General features: G+C 50.8%; 2 protein-coding genes across 2 annotated transcripts in view; one reads left to right on the top strand and one right to left on the bottom strand.

Moving 5' to 3' along the window:
* Scap (SREBF chaperone) overlaps nucleotides 1-3468 on the top strand; it is a 60499-nt gene extending 57031 nt beyond the window's left edge. The window contains exons 19-23 of the mRNA XM_028785394.1: nucleotides 2087-2169; nucleotides 2259-2428; nucleotides 2585-2665; nucleotides 2771-2977; nucleotides 3059-3468. Coding sequence (XP_028641227.1) covers nucleotides 2087-2169; nucleotides 2259-2428; nucleotides 2585-2665; nucleotides 2771-2977; nucleotides 3059-3304 — 787 coding nt within the window. The 3' untranslated portion in view covers nucleotides 3305-3468. The remainder of the gene's footprint in view (nucleotides 1-2086; nucleotides 2170-2258; nucleotides 2429-2584; nucleotides 2666-2770; nucleotides 2978-3058) is intronic.
* Nucleotides 3469-3603: 135 nt separating this feature from the next.
* Nucleotides 3604-20143, bottom strand: part of Ptpn23 (protein tyrosine phosphatase non-receptor type 23) — a 20004-nt gene continuing 3464 nt past the window's right edge. The window contains exons 2-25 of the mRNA XM_028785404.1: nucleotides 14421-14495; nucleotides 12276-12403; nucleotides 11954-12030; nucleotides 11283-11332; nucleotides 11023-11154; nucleotides 10552-10632; nucleotides 10346-10477; nucleotides 10213-10260; nucleotides 9775-9831; nucleotides 9608-9666; nucleotides 9406-9485; nucleotides 9179-9293; nucleotides 9023-9088; nucleotides 8582-8727; nucleotides 8000-8323; nucleotides 7768-7922; nucleotides 7539-7690; nucleotides 7269-7448; nucleotides 5225-7175; nucleotides 4962-5146; nucleotides 4753-4857; nucleotides 4533-4671; nucleotides 4329-4442; nucleotides 3604-4252 (exon numbers count right to left, since the gene is read on the bottom strand). Of these exons, the coding sequence (XP_028641237.1) occupies nucleotides 3773-4252; nucleotides 4329-4442; nucleotides 4533-4671; nucleotides 4753-4857; nucleotides 4962-5146; nucleotides 5225-7175; nucleotides 7269-7448; nucleotides 7539-7690; nucleotides 7768-7922; nucleotides 8000-8323; nucleotides 8582-8727; nucleotides 9023-9088; nucleotides 9179-9293; nucleotides 9406-9485; nucleotides 9608-9666; nucleotides 9775-9831; nucleotides 10213-10260; nucleotides 10346-10477; nucleotides 10552-10632; nucleotides 11023-11154; nucleotides 11283-11332; nucleotides 11954-12030; nucleotides 12276-12403; nucleotides 14421-14495 (5031 nt within the window). The 3' untranslated portion in view covers nucleotides 3604-3772. The remainder of the gene's footprint in view (nucleotides 4253-4328; nucleotides 4443-4532; nucleotides 4672-4752; nucleotides 4858-4961; nucleotides 5147-5224; nucleotides 7176-7268; nucleotides 7449-7538; nucleotides 7691-7767; nucleotides 7923-7999; nucleotides 8324-8581; nucleotides 8728-9022; nucleotides 9089-9178; nucleotides 9294-9405; nucleotides 9486-9607; nucleotides 9667-9774; nucleotides 9832-10212; nucleotides 10261-10345; nucleotides 10478-10551; nucleotides 10633-11022; nucleotides 11155-11282; nucleotides 11333-11953; nucleotides 12031-12275; nucleotides 12404-14420; nucleotides 14496-20143) is intronic.

Genomic DNA, 20143 nt, shown 5'->3' with positions numbered 1-20143 from the left:
GGCAGTATCTCTCACTGGATCGCGAATACTGGCCCTCTGGATATTTCAGTCTTCAGCTGCAGAAAATTGTTTGCAGAACCTTTATTTTATTTTATTTTATTTTTATTTTTAACAAGGTTTCAGTTTGGGTGCTTTTTTTTTCTCCCATTATTTTTTTTTTTAATGTATTCAGGGTTTTTGTTTTTAAATAGGCATTTTGCTTGCTTTTAGGTGTTTGGTGCTATAAATTCTAGAAAAGAGTGTGTCAGGCAGGGCTCTGGGACCGTAGACAGTTGTGAGCTGCCCTGTGGGTGCTGTGAATTGAACCTGAGCCGGCAACCTCTGAGCCATCTCTCCAGCCCTCATTTAGGGTCCTTGTAAACTGCCCAGAAACTCACTGTATAGCCCTCAGATTTTTTTTTTTTTTTAAGATTTACTTATTTTATGTCTGAGTACACTGTTGCTGTCTTCATGCACACCAGAAGAGGGCATCAGATCCCATTACAGATGGTTGTGAGCCACCGTGTGGTTGCTGGGAATTGAACTCAGGACCTCTGGAAGAGCAGTCAGGGCTCTTAACCACTGAGCCATCTCTCCAGCCCACCCAGACTAATCTTAAAGCAATCAATCCTCTTGCCTCAGCCTTTCAAGGGTTAGATTACACAAATGTACACTTGGGCTCAGAACATCTTTCTTGATAAGTCTGTTTGCTTACTCTGTCCTCCTTTCCCTCTGTGCTGCTTGCCCCTCATACCACCATGGGCTTCTGTACACATCATGGTTGGAGGAGAGGTATCCTAGTTCCTGAGCTTTGGCCTTACCTGGATTTACGAACTCAGTTTACCTGCCTGTTCCACGATGGCTCTCCCAAGGGTTCCTGACTGTTGATTTCACCATCCAAGCTAGAGAGGGAGCCTTTTGGGGGATGGGGGGGAAACTTCAGGGGAACTCTGGCTCTCTCCATTTTGTCTGCTGCCATCTCTTCCTGCCACCACTGGAACTCCATCCTCACCGCCCTGAGCGTGTTGGGACGCCTCCCTGCTGCTTGCTCTCCAGCTCTAGGAAGTGCTCAGGTCCCTGACCTTTAAAGTCCCTGATGACCATGCTTTCACCTTCCTGTGCATCATGGAGTCCCAGATGAGCCTTTTTGATGGCCATGGGCAGAAGGTGTACACATATACTGCCATTTGCTGGGACAAGATTTCAGGACTCACCAGATTTGTGATTGTAGGAGCCATTGGCAAAGATTCCTGCCTGTGTCTGCAGCTTGTGCCTAAGAATTCTTGGGAACAAAGAAAATCTTATGTGGATAAAGGAAAACAAGTAGACTATATACTCAGGTTCAAGATGACTTCTGTCATAAAAGACTGCAGCAGCCCTCTATGGTGGCTTCATGGCACATCTTCACCTCAATCCCTTCCTCAGAACTGACCTAGTTCTGACCCTAAAGCTCCAGGGGAACCTTCCCTCCATCTGCTGTCTTTTCAAAGGATGTTCTAGATTCATTTTATTGTTCTTTAGTCTGTGTGTATTAATGTGTACCATGAGCCTAGTTGCCTATGGAGGGCAGAAGAGAGCATCAGATTCCCTGGGACTGGAGTTCCAGATGATCAAGAGCTGCTGTGTGGGTGCTGGGAACTGAAACTGACTCCTCTGCAAGAGCAGATGCTCTTGAAAGTACTGAGCCGCTGGGCGGTGGTGGTGCACGCCTTTAATCCCAGCACTTGGGAGGCAGAGGCAGGCTGATTTCTGAGTTCGAGGCCAGCCTGGTCTACAGAGTGAGTTCCAGGACAGCCAAGGCTACACAGAGAAACCCTGTCTCGAAAAGCCAGAAAGAAAAAGAAAAAAGAAAAAAAAGAAAGTGCTGAGCCATTGCTCCAGCCCGTTTTTTATATTGATTTACAAGTGTTTGTGACACCAGCTACCACATTATGAGTTATTAGCTCATTTAACCTTCACAACCACTTGGATGTGTGGACTGTTAAGCCCCATTTTATAAAAAGGCAAGGCTTAAAGAGGCTGAGTTGGTAAGTGGCAGCCTCCAGCTCTGGTGCCATCTTATGGCACATCCCCTTGAAGCTATAGTCTTCCTGTCCTTCTCTTCTAGGATTGTAGCTGCTCGGCTTAACGGTTCCCTCGATTTCTTTTCCTTGGAGACCCACACTTCCCTCAGCCCCCTGCAGTTCAGAGGTCAGTGGGCCTGGGGTCAGCAGGCATTATATATGGGTGTGAGGGCAAGATGCCTTTTAAGTATCCCCTCACTGAGTTTGTCTCCTTAGGGCCCCCAGGGCGAGGCAGCTCTCCTTCCTCGTCTGTGTACAGCAGTAGCAGCGACACAGTGGCCTGTCATCTGACCCACACAGTGCCCTGCGCACACCAGAAGCCCATCACAGCCCTGAGAGCTGCTGCCAGGCGCCTGGTGACGGGGAGCCAAGACCATACTCTAAGAGTGTGTATTGTTTATCTCTGGGTACTGGTGAGCTGGAAAGGGGGTGAGGAGGAGGGACCATGCTAGGAGTCCTAGAGGAATGATGGAAAGCATTTCCTGGCTCAAACGAGTACCTTAAAAAGTCCCAGAGACCAGAGCCTATCCTCTCTGTCCTAGGTCTTCCGACTGGAGGATTCGTGTTGCCTCTTTACCCTGCAGGGTCACTCAGGGGCAATCACAACTGTGTACATTGATCAGGTAAGGGACCTGTGGGGGGCCTGGGGGGTTGGCTGCTGGATGAAGATGCTCTTGTTGATAAAGGCACATTACCCATGACTGAGTTCCTTGGGCCTCTTTCCCTAGACCATGGTACTGGCCAGTGGAGGACAAGACGGAGCCATCTGCCTGTGGGATGTACTAACAGGCAGCCGGGTCAGCCATACATTTGCTCACCGTGGAGATGTTACCTCCCTCACCTGTACCACTTCCTGTGTCATTAGTAGTGGCCTGGATGACTTCATCAATATCTGGGACCGCAGCACGGGCATCAAGCTGTACTCCATTCAGCAGGTGAGCAGGCGGGGTATAGGCTGTTGGTGTTTGGGGGATTGAACACCCAACACTGAAGACCTCTTCTGGCTTTGCCTCCAGGACCTGGGCTGTGGTGCAAGCTTAGGTGTCATCTCTGATAACCTTCTGGTGACCGGTGGCCAAGGCTGTGTCTCCTTTTGGGACCTAAACTATGGGGACCTGTTACAGACAGTCTACTTGGGCAAGAACAGTGAAGCCCAGCCTGCTCGGCAGATTTTGGTACTGGACAATGCTGCCATTGTCTGCAACTTTGGCACTGAGCTCAGCCTAGTGTATGTGCCCTCTGTGCTGGAGAAACTGGACTAAAGGCAGGTCAGCTACACTGCTCCCTTTCTCCCATCCCAAGGTGGGGCATGGGGGACAGTAACTCTTTGGACCTAGACTGGAGGCAATAGCTAGACATCTTCTTTGCAGCTGACTCTGAACTGTTGTCTCCTGGCTGTAATAATAAACTTTTTTAAAAAAACACATTTACCAGGGGCTGAGGCGCTTGTCATTCCACTCTACTCCTAGACCCTTCTCAGAGCTGTCCAAGAAATGTGGGATAGGCACAGCAAAGGGAAAGGGCCTTTGGCACTCCCAAGGCAGCAGTAGGTGAACTCAGACACTGGCCACAGAATAAGTTTATTATTTCAGTAGCCCAGGGCTGGAAAAATGTCAGGTTCCACAAAGGAGCAGAGCCTGACTTGAGGCCTGCAGTGCATCTCCATCTGGTAGAGCGGAAGGCAGCAGGGATGGGGGGTGTAGTGTAAGGACCAGATAGACAAAGCCTTTTCAGGTCTTGTTAAGTGTCCAGAGTGGATCCAGGAGGCTGAGGGGATCATCTGTAGGTTGGGCAGCCCTTAGACCCTGCCCGTTGTGGGCCTGCAGAAAGTTCTGCTTGCTCATCCGCTGCTTTCCTCGTAAAGAGTTGTCCAGTGAAAATGCTTCTGGAGTCAGAGAGGCCAACAGCTCCAGGGATGATGAGGGGGGCCCTAAGCTGGGGGCTTCAGGCACTGACGGCTCCTCCTCTGGCTGGGGGGCTTCAGGCAAAGGCGAAGAGAGGGGAGGAGGCGAGGAAGGTGGGACAGGGGTAGGCTCTGGAAGGCTGGCTGCTGGGAGACCTGGGGGTTCCACAAGGCCTGGAAGGCTGGGAGCTGGGGAGTCCAAGCCACCTAGAGGCCGGATGCTGAGCTTGGCAATGGTAGCCTGAATGGAGCTGATGGGCACGTCTCCACCAAGGACCAGATCCTGGGAGTCCTGAGGAAGGTGGTTCTGAGAAGGGAGAGCTAGTAAGAAGAGTTTCACTGGGTTGTGAGCATCCCAGCAGCCCTTAGGGAAGTGCCCTCACCTTCTGGCTGATGCTCATGCTGGCCACAGGCTTGCCAGGAGGAGGCACACCATGGCGCTGGAGGACCTGCTCCACATGTCTCACCAACGCCTCATGGCAGAACTTGAGGTGGAGCTAGAGACACACATTTGGTCTAGTCAGCTGGGCAGGGCCATCCTCACCAAGGGCAAGCAAGACCCAACTCAGCCCAAGCCACCCACTCACTTTTTCCTGCAGCATGTGTTTCCTTTGCTGCCGCATCCGCCTCACCAGCTGAGGCAGCTCGGGGATCCCATTCCCAGCCTCGACCTCCTGCACTGCTGCATAGAGCAACGCAAAGGCTCCAGTGCGGCCCACCCCAGAGCTGTGACAAGAAGCAAGTATAAGGCCAGGCTAAGAGCCCATAGGGTACAAAGCCTCCCCCCAGCAGCTGTCGGCTCCCTACCTGCAGTGTACAACAATAGGTGTGTGCAGGGGTCGCTGGTGCAAATAATGTGCATGCACCTCCTGGATGAAGCGCAGCAGGTTGCTGGGGCTGTCTGGCAGGCCTCTGAAGAGAAAGTGCAGGTATGAACCAGGCCTGATGTGAGGCCTTCACCCCTAAGCACCCAAGGAGTTTGCCCTTGACCCTATCATGTAGAACAGTGAACGTACAACTCAGGCCAAGTAGGGAAATGGAGGTGCACAAGAGAGCGCTTGAGGCTCTGGTCCCGGAACTGCAGACTCAGCACTCGCTCCACATGGGTATCGGTAGTACGGATACTGCTCAGGGCCACGCTCAGGGCTCCGTGCACCATGGGCTGGCCCCTCTCAGTGGGGAAGTAGCGTGCCACCTTTTGCTGAAGGGTAGACAAGACAAGGCTAGCTTTCCCTCCCCACTCCCAGCTTCCCTCCCGGATACCCATCTAGGCGCTTACCTTTTCCATCTCAGCCTCAGACACCAGCATGACAATGACTGACACTTTCTGTTCATGAACCATGAGCCAGAAATCTGCAGCTGTGCCAGGCAGCGGAGCCTGGGTGGCCACTAAGGGTGGACAGTATGGCGAGAGGCCCTCCACACAGCTAGCATTGATGTAGTCATCTTTGCCTGAGCGCAAGACCACACGGTTATTGTCATATGGCATGACATCCTGGTGCCGGTTCTTCAGGGAGTAACAGCGGGCAATGGCAATAGAGCGGCCTCGGGCATCCTGCTCCTGTGCCTCCTGCAACTCTCTCCAGATGGTGTCCAGTGCCCCTGCATCCCCCAGCTGCCCCCGAAAGGTCTCCAGCTCCTGCCGCAACTGCTGCAGCCTCTCAGGATGTTCATAGGGGTCCTGCTCGATTAGCCGCAGGGCCTGTGGCCGACGGCCCTCAGCTGCATCTACCTTGGTAGGCTGCAGCAAGGGCTGCCCGCCCCCAGGAGGCTGAGTGCCTCCATGCTGGCTCTCAGGGCTAGAAGACAGTAGGTCTGCAGCTGCAGCACCTCTGCGCAAACATGGTGGTGGCTCTGCTGTTGGGGGTCTTGAAGGTACTGGACCAGGCCCTGGCGATGGGGCAGGTGAAGGCACCAAGTGGGGACTAGGGGCGGGCTGCCTGACTGGTGGGGGCCCTCGAATGGAAACAGGGGTTGCCTGAGGACCAAGGGGCCTAGGAGAAGGGGCAGGGCCATATGCCAGAGTGGGGTGAGGATGAGGAGGCCCAGGGTTGGGGAAAGGCAGAGCCCCTGAGTGTGGGGGTAGAGGGTCTTGAGATGGGCCTGGATAGATCTGGGTATGCAGGGTGGGTGGTGGCTGTCCCAAGACACCAGGCTGAGGAGTAAAATGGTAGGGGGGTGGTGGTGGAAGAACCCCTGGGGCCTGAGATGGGAAGAGATGTGGATGCTGGAATGGAAGGGGCTGTTGTGTGGGTTGTGGCCCAAATGCTGGCCGCTGAGGGTGAGGCTGAGGCTGAGGCTGAGGCTGAGGCTGAGGCTGAGGCTGAGGCTGTGGCTGTGGCTGTGGCTGTGGCTGTAGCTGGGGATGATGCTGGGGCTGGAGCTGTGGCTGGGGATGATGCTGGGGCTGGAGCTGTGGCTGAGGCTGAGGCTGGGGTTGTGGCTGTGGCTGTGGCTGGGGCTGTGGCTGTGGCTGGGGCCCAATTCTGGGAGCTGGAAAGCCTGTGGGGATCCCAGGAGGAAAGTGATGCTGTGGCAGAGGGCCTGTGAGGTGCTGCTTGGTCCCTATAGAGTAAGTATAGGGTGTGGGCAGAGGCTGCGGTTGGGGAACAGATTGGGGTACAGGCTGAGGCACTGGAAAGCAGGGCTGGGGAAGAGCCGGGGTAGGGTTTGGCTGTGGTGCTGTGTGGCTAGAGATAGGGGCTTGGACACTATCTACTGTGGTGGTAGCTGGCCGGACTGCCATGGCTAACTCAGGTCCTGAGAACTGGGGAGGTGGAGCAGAGGGAAGACCGACGACTGGCTGGGGTGGCCCTGCCCCTGCATAGGGACTGCTTACAACTCCGTGCTGAGGAGAGGACCTGGGTACAAGGCCCAGCTCTGATGTATAGGCAGGGGCTGGGTAGAGGACCGTTGCAGGTGCCATGGGCACTGCAGCCCTAGGCTGCATCAGCTGAGTGGGGCCTGAGTAAGTTCCAGGGGGTAAGGGTCCTGAGAGATAGTGGGTGGCTGGGCCTGTGGAACTAGGGAAGGGGCCAGGAGGAAAGTGGAGAGGGGCAGGAGATCCTAGGAATGGGTCAGGCAGCCGTGGGCCGACCATCATGTCAGGGGGCAAGCTGCGGAGCTCCTCAGGCGGGTCTCCAGCCTCCACTGCCTCCCCCTCCTCTCGGCGGGACAGCAATGGCTTTGGGGCTGTAGGCCGAGGTGGTGGTGCCTTCTTCTTCAGCTCTCTAAGGGACAGACAGGGGAAGAAAGGCCAGCCTCCATAAGCCAGGCTGGCATGGGCTCAATCTACTACAGTGAAACCTAAAGCCCATATCTACCTGTCCAGAAGCTGCTGGCGAGCGGCCTCTTGGTCACGACAGATGGACTGTGCCCGTTCCAGCAGGGTGGCTACCTTGCTTTCCAAGTCTGCATAAAAGTCCTTGCCTTCCTGGGACTTCTTCATCAGGTCCTCATAGGCTTCATAGGATGCTACCAGGGTCTGTAATGTGGAGTTCCACCTTGGTGGGCAAAACAAAAAGCCAGATTGAGGCAAGCTGTAGGGACAGAGCTCTGGATAGAGCCGGGTAAGAACAAAAGCAGGTACTGACTTTTGGTCCAGTTCACTAAGCACCCGCCGCACAGCTGCGTACTGCACATTGGCCTCAGTCAGTGCACGGAGGACATTGTCCTGGGCGGCCAGGTTCTGCTCCAGGTACACTTTCAGTTGGTCATACTTCTTCAGTTGTTCCTCAAACAGTTTCTGAGGGAAGATGGGGACAATACCACCTAAGGAGAAGCCCACAAGCAGAGCCCTTTCTCGCTGCTCATCCAACCCACCTTCATCTCTGAGTGGTCAGTGGTGACCAGGGAGGCAGTGATGTCATCCTTCTGGATCAGCTCTCGGAGCTGCTGTTCCAGGGATACACGCTGGTCCCGCATCTCCTGCACCTTGGCTAGGATGCGCTTTAGGTTTTGCAGCACGGCCTTGTCCTCTGAGGGTAGCAGCAGTCAGTGAGGTCGAAGAAACCCTAGTTCCAAGCCTTTCCCCCTAGCAATGGGCGGGGCTTACCTTGGGTGAGGGCTGGTGTGGGTAGGGCAGCCCGCACCTGGTCCAGTGGTCCACTGAGCAGGCGCAAGTTACCCACATGCAGATTCATAGCACGATGCAGCTCACTGTTGGTGAAGGAAGCCTTTTCATGCACTTCCATGTACTTGGCCCATTCTCTCCTCACCTCTGTGAGCTCAGCCTTGGCAACAGAGGGGCTGGGGCCAGGGCCAGCCCCAGCCTGGCCTAGGGTCTCCTGCAGTTTCTGCTCTTGCAGCTCATCTTCTTCCAGCAGATCCCTGATGTCCTTCAGGGAGGCCTCCACATCCGTGAACACCCCTGACAGCACTGAGGTGGATTGAGGGTAGACACTGAGGTAGGTAGACCAGGTATCACTCTGCCTTCTGCCCCCAAGACACTGAAATGCCCACTTAGATTAGAGCTTGTTTCCCAGCACTTGCTAACGCCACAAACACAGGAAGTGATCCACGGAAACATCTGGGTGGTACATGCCTGGGCCAGGGCTTCACCAGCATCCTCAGTGGGGGAGGCCATGGCAGATGGCTTGCATGCTACCCCTGCATGTCTGCTGTGTGCTTTGCTCACCCTGCATAGACTGGACAAGGTTCTTGACAGTGTCAGGCCGGACACTGAGTGCTGCACACTTCTCCATGAGCTGGGGTGGGATGTGGTTGTAGGCATCCAAGTTATCTACCGTCTCAGGGTCAAGCTGCATGGAGTCCATGAACTGACTAGGGACGGAAGAGGGGTGACAACAACATCAGATGGATGCTGGCTGGCTCAATTCCTTCCACATAAAGAGCCTGCTAGGTTGACCCCCTCCACTAAAACTTGACTGAAGACTTAGCAGAGAGAAAACTGTAACCTTTACCTCACCTAATACCACATGGCCTAGTAGGCTATACCCAGGCACTGATACAAGTGGTGCCTCCACAGCACATTAACACCTACAGTCTAGATCTAGACTCTGGGCAGGGAGGCAGAAACCTGGTATGTACTGACCCCCACCACTTGTTCCGTACTTACTCTAGGACCTCATTCTTATCTTCAATCTTGGCCAGCATTTCCCGAAGCAGCTTGGCCTTCTCCTCACTATGGAGTAAACAGAGCAGTTGCTAGAGACCTGTATTCTTGGCAGAGAGAGCCTCTCTGCCAAGAAGAGGGCCAGTCCCTCCTACCCACCTGTACAGTGATGAAGCCTCGTGGGCAGCCATGGGTACCAACTTGGCAAAGATATCAGGACCTGTAACAGCTGGGTCTGTGGGGTTTACTGGCAAGGGCTTCACCAAGGGGGCTCCTAAGAGCAGGGAGCACCACAGTGATCAGGCCCATATGAAAGCTCACGGCAGCCTCCTCCCTATCCCATCTTCTGCCAACCCCACTCCTCAGCTTCCCCTCAGCTCTCAGACCTTTCACAGGCTGAAGGGTATCCAGTGCTGGCACAGCCTCATGGTAGATAAAGTCATTGTCCTTCTTGGCAGAATTATATCTGGGAATCAATCAGGAATGGGGAGGGGACAAATTACCAAGGACCCAAAAACTAGATTCCCAAGGCACTGTTAGCTCCCTCCCAAGAATGCAAGGATAACCACCCTAGTCCCACACACTCACTTTCCCCCAATGACATCCATAGCAAAGCGCAGTGCATCTTGCACGGTGTCAGGCTGGCCCTGTGGGGTAGAGATAAGAAGAGATCATCAGGCCAGTGCTGGGATCTGTCAGGTCAGCTAGCTCTTCCTTCATGGCTCTGAAGGGCAGCCACGTGGGTTCAGCTTTACCTTGGCCAACTTGATGGCTTCATTAAGCTTGTCCAGGGCACTCTGGAAGTAAGCCACCTGTGGAGGGCAAAACCTGGTCTGTCCTCCCCTGCTCAGACCCTCATGTTCCATATCCCCACTTCATTCTACCTGACGATCCCATCACTGACCAGAAGACCAGCATCTCGGGTAGCAGATGCCAGCCAAGCCAACAGCCCCCAAACAGCTCCACGTTAGCTTACACCTCTGAAGAGCCATCCTCCCTGTGGGGAGCCCACCATGTCTCCCGAGAGCCTTAAAAACGCGGGCTGCAAGGTAGTGATGACTTGGCACGTGGTGTGGGGAGGACGACCAGGGACAAGGGTGGGCAGAGAGGACCAGTTCCAACATGACATAAAGACAGCCATAAAACCCCAGAGCACATGCTCAGTGCTGCCCCCTTACCCACAGTCCACTCACCCGTTCCCCACACTTCTGCTGCTCCTCAGCCTGCTTCCCCATGTGCAGCTGGGAAAAAGGGGTAAGCGTCATGACCTGTCTCCTAGGTTACAGTCATCTGGCTCACCCCACACCCAGCAACCCCTCACCATACATGAGCCACAGCTGCAAAGTAGTAGATCTTCATTTGGACAAGTTTCTTCCAGTCTTTCTGGATGCGGCCCAACAGGGAAGCAGTCTCAGGGGTTTCCAAGGCCCGGCAGGCCTCCTTATAGTAATCTACCACCTAGGAGTTGGGATGAGTCCAGTCACCAAGGACCAGGGGCGGAGCAACTTGCCCACCCTTAGCCCACTTCCTACCTGTGCACTGATGCGGGCCACCAGAAAGCTCTTCCGGTTGTCCAGCATGGACTTCTCCAGAAGGCACTCCTGAGCCTGGCCCTGGAGCAACAAGTACAGGTCACCTGAACGTCCTTTCCTTCCTGGGAACCAAGGGACAGGCCAAAATACCCCTCTCCTCTAGTCTCCCCCAGAATTAACACACTGTGCCTGCTCTTTCTGAAACTCAAAAGTCCCAATGCAGGCACATGGCTGGCCTAGGATCTAGAGGGAACTGCCTTCTCCCTTAGTCATTTCTTCTCCAAGTCAACTTAAAGGTAGGGGTGGTGGCTCATGACTAACTCCAAAAAGACAGAGACAGGAGGATTAGCCATGATTTAGAATCAAGCATGGGCTACACATCAAGTTTCAGACCAGCCTGGGCAACAGAATAGGACCCTATCTCAAAACAGAAACAAAAGCACTTTGGCTCTCCCGGGCACTCCTCCTCACCAGCATGAGGTTGACATTCAGGGTGAGGATCTGGCGACTCATGTCCACACTGAAGGCCTGTGGGAAGTGCTCACGCAAGTAGGCAAAGGCACCTGCTGCGCACTGGAAGTGGGTGCAGGAGACTTTCATGCCCTGGGAGGGGAGAGGTGAAGACGTCACTTCCGTAAAGACAGGAAACATTCAAACTCCGGCGGCTCAGGACACTCAAAGCCCTCACTCCATAGAACATCCACATGACCAGCGCCCGCCCCAGTCCTCACCTCCTCAGATACCCGCTTGTCCATAGCCCCCAGCATGGAGTGCAGTGCACCTAGAGAGGCAGGGGACACTGTTAGGAAAACCTGGGGATATTCCCAGGCTGCTTGCTCCTGTGCTGAGACTGAAGCTGAGGGGTAGGTACTGCTGTCATCCAGTCAGAGAAACAGGTCTGATACCTGGGCAGTCAGTGCAAGGATTCCCAAGGAAGAACAATCACAAACCTAGCCAAATCCTTTCTCCAGTTATGCACCTGGCTGGGGTAAAGCAGGGAGGAGCCCCCATTCTCTCCCTCAGCCACCAGCACAGCTGACTTGAAGGGCAGTCTAAGGCCAGCTCTGTCCTCCCTCCCTGAGGCGATCTAAAGCCATTCACTGAGGAGTGGGGGTAATACTATCCAGGCAAAGGGAGGCCATGCTCCCTACTGGAGTAAGTCCACAGTGACGCCTTTTGTGATAGTCAGCCCAGCAGAGTAGTCCTTTAAACAGGGCCTTTCCCAAGGCCCCAGAAAACAGCACAAGTGCCTGTGTAGCTGTGTCAGAAATGGGGGAGGGGTTAGAACCCAGGCTTCTTCTTTTCATTCACCCATAGCCTTTTTGACCATCTGACCTAATGAACTGTGACTCTGGGCTGACAGGGCTAGGAGGAGGGCCCATGGAAGGACCAAGCAGCTCACCGAGGTTGTAGAGAATACAGGCCTGCTCGTACTTGATGTCTTCATGGGCCACAGACTTGCCCGAGAAGATCTCAGTCCTGCAGACATTCCAGCCATCTCAGTCATACAGACAGTGGGAGTTGCCCTGGGCCCACAGGTCAGGGGAAGGGACCAACTACCCCAGTATGACACAGGGGTCTATGGGAGATCACACTAACCCACTCCCCGTCTTGTGCATCAAGGGGAGAAGACAGGGGAAAGGGTCATGCCTGTCACCAGGCACCCCAGCTGTCCGAGTGTCTTCTAAGCTCTCGACTTTCCCGCCCGGCCTACCAGCACTCACCAGGTGACAGCAACAGCAGCCTCCTGGCCTGAGCCCATTGGTACCCGACTCTGTAGGTAGTGTAGCTGGCCAAGGTACTTTCGAAGGACACTGCAGCCCTCAAAGTCCCGGGCAACACGAATAGCATTCTGGGAAGCAGGATGGAAGAAAGAGGCTCATCCTCACTAGAATTCCAGAGAAAGTCCTTTCTATGCCCACAGCTATCGGATACACAATTCTGGCAGCCAAGACTAGCAGAATGAGTCTGTCCCACATTTCTAGAAGATATTCTGTAATGTGCTTCAAATTTTTTACTGTATTTAACTTTTTACTTTTAAAAAATACTATTTTATGTGTATAGGTGTTGTGCCTGCATGTATGTACACCACATGCATGCCTGGTATCTGTGGAGGCCAGGAGAGGGCATTGGCTTCCCTGGAATTGGAGCTGTATATGGCTGTAAGCTGCCATGTGGGTGCTGGGAATTGAAACTGAGTCCTCTAGAAGAGCAGCAGTGCCCTCAAGTGTTGAGACATTACTCCAGCTTGATCCACAGTTCTTCATCTAAAACTGTACAGTCACGGCTGTATCCCGGAACCAGGAGGCAGGAGGAACAGTTGTTTAAGGCCATTCTTGGCTACAGGGCAAATTTGAAACAGCCTGAGTTACATGAGACCCTGCATTAAAAAATGATGTGTGTGTGTGTGGGGGGGGGTCACATGTCCAAGACAAAGAAGAAAATCCTTGAATGTGCATACAAAAGCACTTCTCACAACACTGCCAGATTACAAAACTGGATGATACAAGACTTTTCATTAAAGAAGACTGTTTACATGACTTATGTCAAGGCTACTCACACAATAGTCTACAGTTAAACTAAAGACAAAGGTTGCTATGGATATACTAAGATTTCAATGACATGCTACTAGGCAAAAAAACCAAAAAAACAAAAAAAACCCCATCAGATGAATATAATGTGATCTTATTTCTGTAAAAGCATATAATATACAAATAAATATACAGACCAAAACGGGGGGGGGGGGGAATCAGATGACTATAGCTCAAAATGCTGACAGTAATTATTTATGGGTAGTGAAGTGATTTCTGCGTGTATGTAGAAGGAACATATGCACACGTGTGTGCAGGTGCATGTACCCAAGGCTGACATCAGATATCTTCTACGGTCACTTGCCACCTTGTCTTTTGAAAGAGAGTCTCTCAGGAAACCCAGAGCTCTCCACCTGGCTGGACTGGCTACTTATCTCCACTTTCCCACCCTTTACCCCCTGCCAAGCACTAGGGTTACAAATGTGCATGACCACATCAGCAGTGTGAACTCTAACCACTGAACCATCTTTCCAGCTCCAGAAGTATCTAAAATGAGAGCTGCCATAGATGTCTGTAATCCCAGTACCCATAGTGGCCCAGGTTAGCCTACAGCTTGTACCACTAAGGATAAGGGCCAGCCAGTTCTCTTGGTGCATGCCTTTAATCCCAGTGCTTGGAACACAGAACTCAAAGATCTCTTTGAGTTTGAAACTAGCTTGGTTTACACAGGACAGCCAGGGCTACACAGAGAAAACCAGTCTTAAACAAAGAACAATGGAGTGTGAGGATACCTAGGTGGTAGACTGCTTGTCTGGCACCCACAAAACCTTGGGCCTGACCCGAGTACCACAGAACCAGGTGGTGCACACCTGTCATCTCAGCACTTGAGATGAGGAAGTAGGAGGGTCAAAACTTCAAGATCATCTTCAGCTGCATACACTGTGTCTAGACCTCTGTGGGTTACGTGAGATTATGGCTCAAAAACAGACAAGTTAGACAGCTTAGCAGGTAAAAATACTTGCTGCCAAACCTGAAGACATGAGTTCAATCCCCAGTATAGCAAAATAACTAAGATTTAAACATAAAGAAACAATACCTATATCCCAGAACTTTTGGGACAGAAGCAAGACCAGCCTGAACGACATTGAAACCCTCCATAAAAGACAGTAAAATGAACTCCCTTTTATTCTGGTGCTTTTATAGACAGACAGACAGACAGACAACCCTAAATCCAAATATGACCACAGTAGAATGTAGAGTTATGTTTTGTTTTGTTTCTTTCAAACCTCTTTAGCAAACAAATTAAATTTGGCCCTACATAAAAATACCTTCTCCTACCTGTCTGAGTAACTCCAGCTTCTTTAATTCCTCACTGTAGGCTTCTGGGTTCTCTCCATAATTCTTCAGGACAAACTAGAGGGAGAAAAAAAACCATAAGCAGAATGACCTGCAGACCTGCTGAGTCTGAGGCAGCATAGATACTGATTCTGACAGCCTCCTCTTCCTCAGTACTAGTGAGAACGAATACTGAACACACTGCGCAAGCCCCACAACAGGCCCCTCAGTGCTACAGCCTTCTCCATAGATGCCAGAAGTCTACTACCAGTTCAGGGAGCAAGCTGAGAGCCTCAAAGGGTCACTAGCTAAAACCTCATTCAAGGATCCTTCCTCTCTTCTGGCCAGGCAGTGGTGGCGCACGCCTTTAATGCCAGCACTTGGGAGGCAGAGGCAGGCAGATTTCTGAGTTCGAAGCCAGCCTGATCTACAGAGTGTGAGTTCCAGGATAGCCAGGACTACACAGAGAAACCCTGTCTTGAAAAACCAAAAAAAAAAAAAAAAAAAAAAAAAAAGAAAAGAAAAGAAAAACAAGGATCCTCTCTTCCAGACTCACAGCTCTAAACCCTAAGGCAAAAGGCACCAAACAAGAGTAAGAGAACAAACCCTTCCCCACCAGCCCCTCCTGGCAGGGAACACACCAATGAAAAAAGTGCTCTACATTTTCCTCCACTCAAGAAAAGCCAGAGGGAGCATGATGAGAAATGAGCCAGCATGGAGTGGGGTGTCACCCAAAAACAGCAGGACTGGAGAGATACTTCAGCAGTTCAGAGAATAAGCTGATCTTCCAGAGGATATCGGTTCAATTCCCACGCCAACAGGGCAGCTTACAACCATCTGTAATTTCCATTCCAGTGCCCTCTGTGGGCCTTCCTTCACAAAGTGGTGCACAGATACACATGCAGGCCAAATACTTGTACACATAAATAAAAAATTTATTTAAATAATGATAACAAACAGACAGACAGCAGGGCTGGGGAGGTTCAGCCGGAAAAGGGCTCCCCTGTCTCCCATGAAGGCCTGCCTTTGATCCTGAGTGCCTCATAGCGCAGCCATGGCGGTTCACACTTGTGATCCCAGTACCCAGGGTGGAGAGAAACCTGTTTCTCCTCATACAGTGCTGGTGGGAATATAAATTAGCATAGCCATTATAGGAGTAAGTAGAAAGCCCTTCCTGGGGACCTAGGTTTAACCTCCGGCAACTAACTACATGATGGCCTGTAAATGTCTATTACTCCAATTGCAGAGGACCCAATGTCTTCTCACCTCGAAAGGCACCAGACACACATGCTGCACAGATACACATACAGATAAAAGCCTGGTCGACCCAAGTTCAACAATCCCCAGAACACAAAGGTGGCAAGAGAGGGTGGACACAGGCTGTCTCACCCCAGGCAGGAACTTGGAGGCAGAACTGAATACAAAGACCACAGAGGAGCACTGTTTACTGACTAGATGGCCCTAACTTGCTCGGCTTTCTTTCTTTTCCTTCCTTCCTTCCTTCCAACAACATTGGATAAATTGGGTTGTATCCAGGAAGCACGGCCTGGAGGCTTGTTGTGGATCTGGGCCTGATTTTTCATTGCTTTTACATGTAAAGGGGGTTAACATCACCTGCTGCACCTGCCTGGAAGATCTGTCATAAAGACCCGGTCTCGATCCGAAACAGAGAAGGAGGACGCTCAGCTGAGGACACACTTTATGGTAGGGCAAGACCTCTACTAAAACTCAGAACCATGAGCTCTTCTCATGTAGTAAGATGTGAATCTTTTCAAAATTATAAGATTCCATATCACAGCTGGTCGTGGTAGTACAAGCCTTTAGTCCCAGCACTAGTGAGGCAGAGGCAGATGGACCAGAGTTAAGAGGCCAACCTGGCCTATATAACAAGTTTGTGTTTGACCAGAGCTACACCCTTTCTCAAAAATACTCTATAGCACAGATAAGAGATGCGTGATTAGCAGATGGCCGTCTGTAGTGCTAAAGGCCATTCCACACTGAGGGATGAGGAGGTCTGCTTCTCGACGGTGCACTGGTTCTGAGCTGTTACTCTCTTCCAGTAACAAATGACACAAAACCGTGCCATTAATGATCGCTGGTGTAAGAATTCTGAATCAAGCCACCGCTTGCAGGTTAGAGAAGGGGAAGATCAGCGGCTAACAATGGGGACAGTAGGACCCTGAGGCAGACTTCCAGACACCAACAGTCCTCTACCTCACAGTCTCTTCTATCAGCACACTCTCTTTCTGCATTACTCTTAATTTGTTATAATGTCTTCAAATCTCGCCATGCTAATTAAAGCAATAAGCAAAGAAAGCATTAAAAGGTATCACATGGAATTTTTTAATAGACTGTCTCACTGTTGTCTAGGCTGGGCTTTGACTCCTAGGTCCACATGGTTCTCCCACTACAGCAGCCCATGTGGCTGAGACCACAGGTGTGTACCGAAATGCATCATATATGTCCAGTTCAGCACATTTGCTGTTTCTTCCTTTACTTTTTAAACTTCCCTTCCATTTTCAAACCTGAATCAAATCTAGGTCACTCTGTGGGCTGTACTAAAAAAAAAAAAAGCACATAAAATTGAGTCCTGCATACAATGTTGTTATTTTACACATGATCAGTTGCTGAATTTCAAATAAAACAAAACTTTATTCAGACAACAGTGTTGCCAAGTAAAGTTTTCAGCCCAGGCATGTCATCGAACCTGACAATTCAGGTCAAAGGTACAGGCCTGTGAGCAGGCTCTAATCCTGTCCTAGTCTCAAAGACTCCCTCCACACCCCTTCTGATCAGCCAGTTGGTTTCTTCTGAACAGCACGAGTGAGGAAGATGTAAGCTACAACTCCCTGTACAAGACCTTGTCTTAAAAAGGGTGTGAGGAATTGGGGAGCCAGATAGAGACAGTTCTGTTGGCAAAGTGCTTGTCACACAAGCAAGCATGAAAGCTTGACTTCAACTCCCAGCACCCACACAGACAGCTGTACATAGTGCCTCAACTTTGTAATCCCAGCGCTGGAGAGATGATGGAGATCCCTGGGTTTGCTAGTCAGCTACTCTACTCTGCAAGCCTCAGGCACCAGTGAGAGACCCTAGCTCAAAAACTAAAGTAGACAGCTTCTTAGGAACTATACCTGAGGTAGACCTCTAGCCATCACATGCATACATGCAGACACACAAACATGTACACATATACACACTAAAGAATTGATTACTTTCTAAGAAAAGAATCTGGTCTAACCCTGAGTGAAATGTATACAGGCTTCTGATGTTTGAAATTAAGTCAGGAAAGACTATGAACCATCCAGGTTATCATAATGGGACCGTTCCACATATTAACATAAATAGAAAGACAGGTTCAGGCAGATCAACTGGTCTTCTCATCTGTGATAAGACATGAAACAGATCCACACCACAGATAACTGACAATATTGCATATACATTGTGTCCTCCACTGGTGAGCATGGGGGCGGCTAGGCTTCCGTTCTTCTCATTTACCTGTCCTGTGGGAATTCTAGTAGAGACAAAAACTCCTCAAAGCTGAAAACCCAGATGTGACCAAGATGAGCAGCAGGATGAAGCAAGGAGCATGTGCTCCCTTCAGAGCAAGCTGACTGACAGGACAAAGGGCCTGTCTGTGCTAAGCACAGGAATGGATTCGGAGGAAGCATGGCTTAACTGCGAGGTGAAGGAGCGTGAAGCAAGGAGTCAAGAGTGACCTAGCAAGGCAGCAGCTGGACACGGGAGTGTGAAAGGTTCCACAGTAGAGGACTAAGGAGTGAGGGTACAGTGGCAGGCTGCAGGGAGCTGGTGACACACTCGACCACAGACAGCTTCCCAGAGGCCTCTGATGGGAAATGAGCACTCAGAGATCAGCCAAAGCGAGAGGAGACACCGAGTGGAGGCAGAGCGTGTGCCCAGAGTGCACCATTCAAACGTATGCTCAACCACGGCAGGAATTCTCAGAATCGTTGTACTCCCAGGTCTGCATGCATAATAGGCACTCAATGAGAGAACAAGGGATGCTACACCACCTCTGTCTAAGTGAGCCTGCCTTCTGCTCAAGTGTAGCTGGTTATGGGTAGGTGTTTGGGAAAAACATGATTTTCTATATTAACACATGTGGCCAAATCATGCACTGGTAAAGAGCACAGGAGTCACCTTTATACACTGACAGTGAGTCAGTCCCCTGGGCCTCCAAAAGCTAATATGGCACACAGGATTGATGATGTAGCTCACTGATAAAGGATTTGCCTCATTGGAACCCCTGGGTTCAATCCCTAGAACTGAAAAGAAGGGCTATGTGAAACAGTGCTTGTCCACTAAGGGCTCATGAGCCCAGGTGTGCTAACCTAGTTTAGCACTGCAGTTTAAAACCGGTTTACTCTTCTCCTAATTCCTATTTCATATAAAGGAAGGGAAGTCACATCCATTCAGAATGACAACAATACTGTTAAAAGAAAAACCAAATTTACATTTAATGAAGTTTATCTGAGGAAAAGCAAAGACATATTGATTTGTGAACAAGGCATTCTTCCAAAGAGCCACTTCAGAGACCTGCAGCCTACCCAGAAGCACAGAAAACAACTTAGTTATGGTGTCATCAATCGGTCAACAGTTATACCTCAACTAGTTAAATGTTTACAGGTTAGTTAACTGACTACAGTGCTTCCTGCCAACAACCAAAATTAATGTCACTGTGTTAATCCTACACTGGGGCTGGACATGGGAGAGTACACAAGGCCCAGAGTTCACGCTTTAGCACCACCAAACAACAACCAAAACCCTGTACTGTTTGAATCTTTTGGGTCCAATGCAAGTGCCCAACACAAATCTCTTCAGATGGGTACTCCTGTACCTTGTAGATATTTCTACTCTTTTTTTTTTTTAAAGATTTATTTACTTATTTTGTCTATGGGTACTCTAGCTGCATGTACACCTGCGTGCCAGAAGACGGCATCAGGTGGTTGCTGGGGACCCGGGACTCCTGAAAGAGCAGACAGTGCTCCTAACTGCTGAGCTACCTCTCCAGGCCCTGATATTTTACTCTTTAAATTGCTGAAACTTTTACATTCCCTCTACAGCACTGTGGACACCTTGAGTTAAGGGGTAAGGGCTGTATTAGAGGATATAACTCAGTGACAAAGCCCTTGCTGAGCAGACCCTGGGCTCAAACCCCAGCACCATTTTAAAAAAAAGACCTTGGAAGACTGCCTGTTATTGCCAGGGCTGAGCCTGTAAACAGAACCAATTTTTACTCTACCTTTCTCCTGAGTTTCTACCAAGTCAACAGTAGAGTTTCTGCATTTAGAGTAAGGATAAAGAATGACAATGAAACCAGAGGCAAACAGTAGGACGGGGACTCTACTGTCAGGGAAGAGTGAGTTTCAAGGCTCTGGAGTGGCTTCTGCAGAATCTCCTCTAGTGTTCAGGGAAATGTATATACGTGTGTGTTTCCTTTTGAGATAGGATCTTACTATGTATGGTTCTTGCTGTCCTGGAACTATGTAGACTAGGTTGCTCCTGAACTCAGAGATCCATCTGCCTCTACTTCCCAAGTGCTGGGATTGAAGGTGTGTGTGGCCATGCCCAGTAAGAATTGTATTTCTGACCGGGCGGTGGTGGTGCACGCCTTTAATCCCAGCACTTGGGAGGCAGAGGCAGGTGGATTTCTGAGTTCGAGGCCAACCTGGTCTACAGAGTGAGTTCCAGGACAGCCAGGGCTA

The sequence above is a fragment of the Grammomys surdaster genome, unplaced genomic scaffold (genome assembly GCF_004785775.1).
Source record: "Grammomys surdaster isolate TR1022 unplaced genomic scaffold, NIH_TR_1.0 125216, whole genome shotgun sequence".
NCBI classification, from domain to species: domain Eukaryota; kingdom Metazoa; phylum Chordata; class Mammalia; order Rodentia; family Muridae; genus Grammomys; species Grammomys surdaster.
The sequence above is the reverse complement of the archived record's forward strand: the minus strand, read 5'-3'. Positions and strand labels throughout refer to the sequence as shown.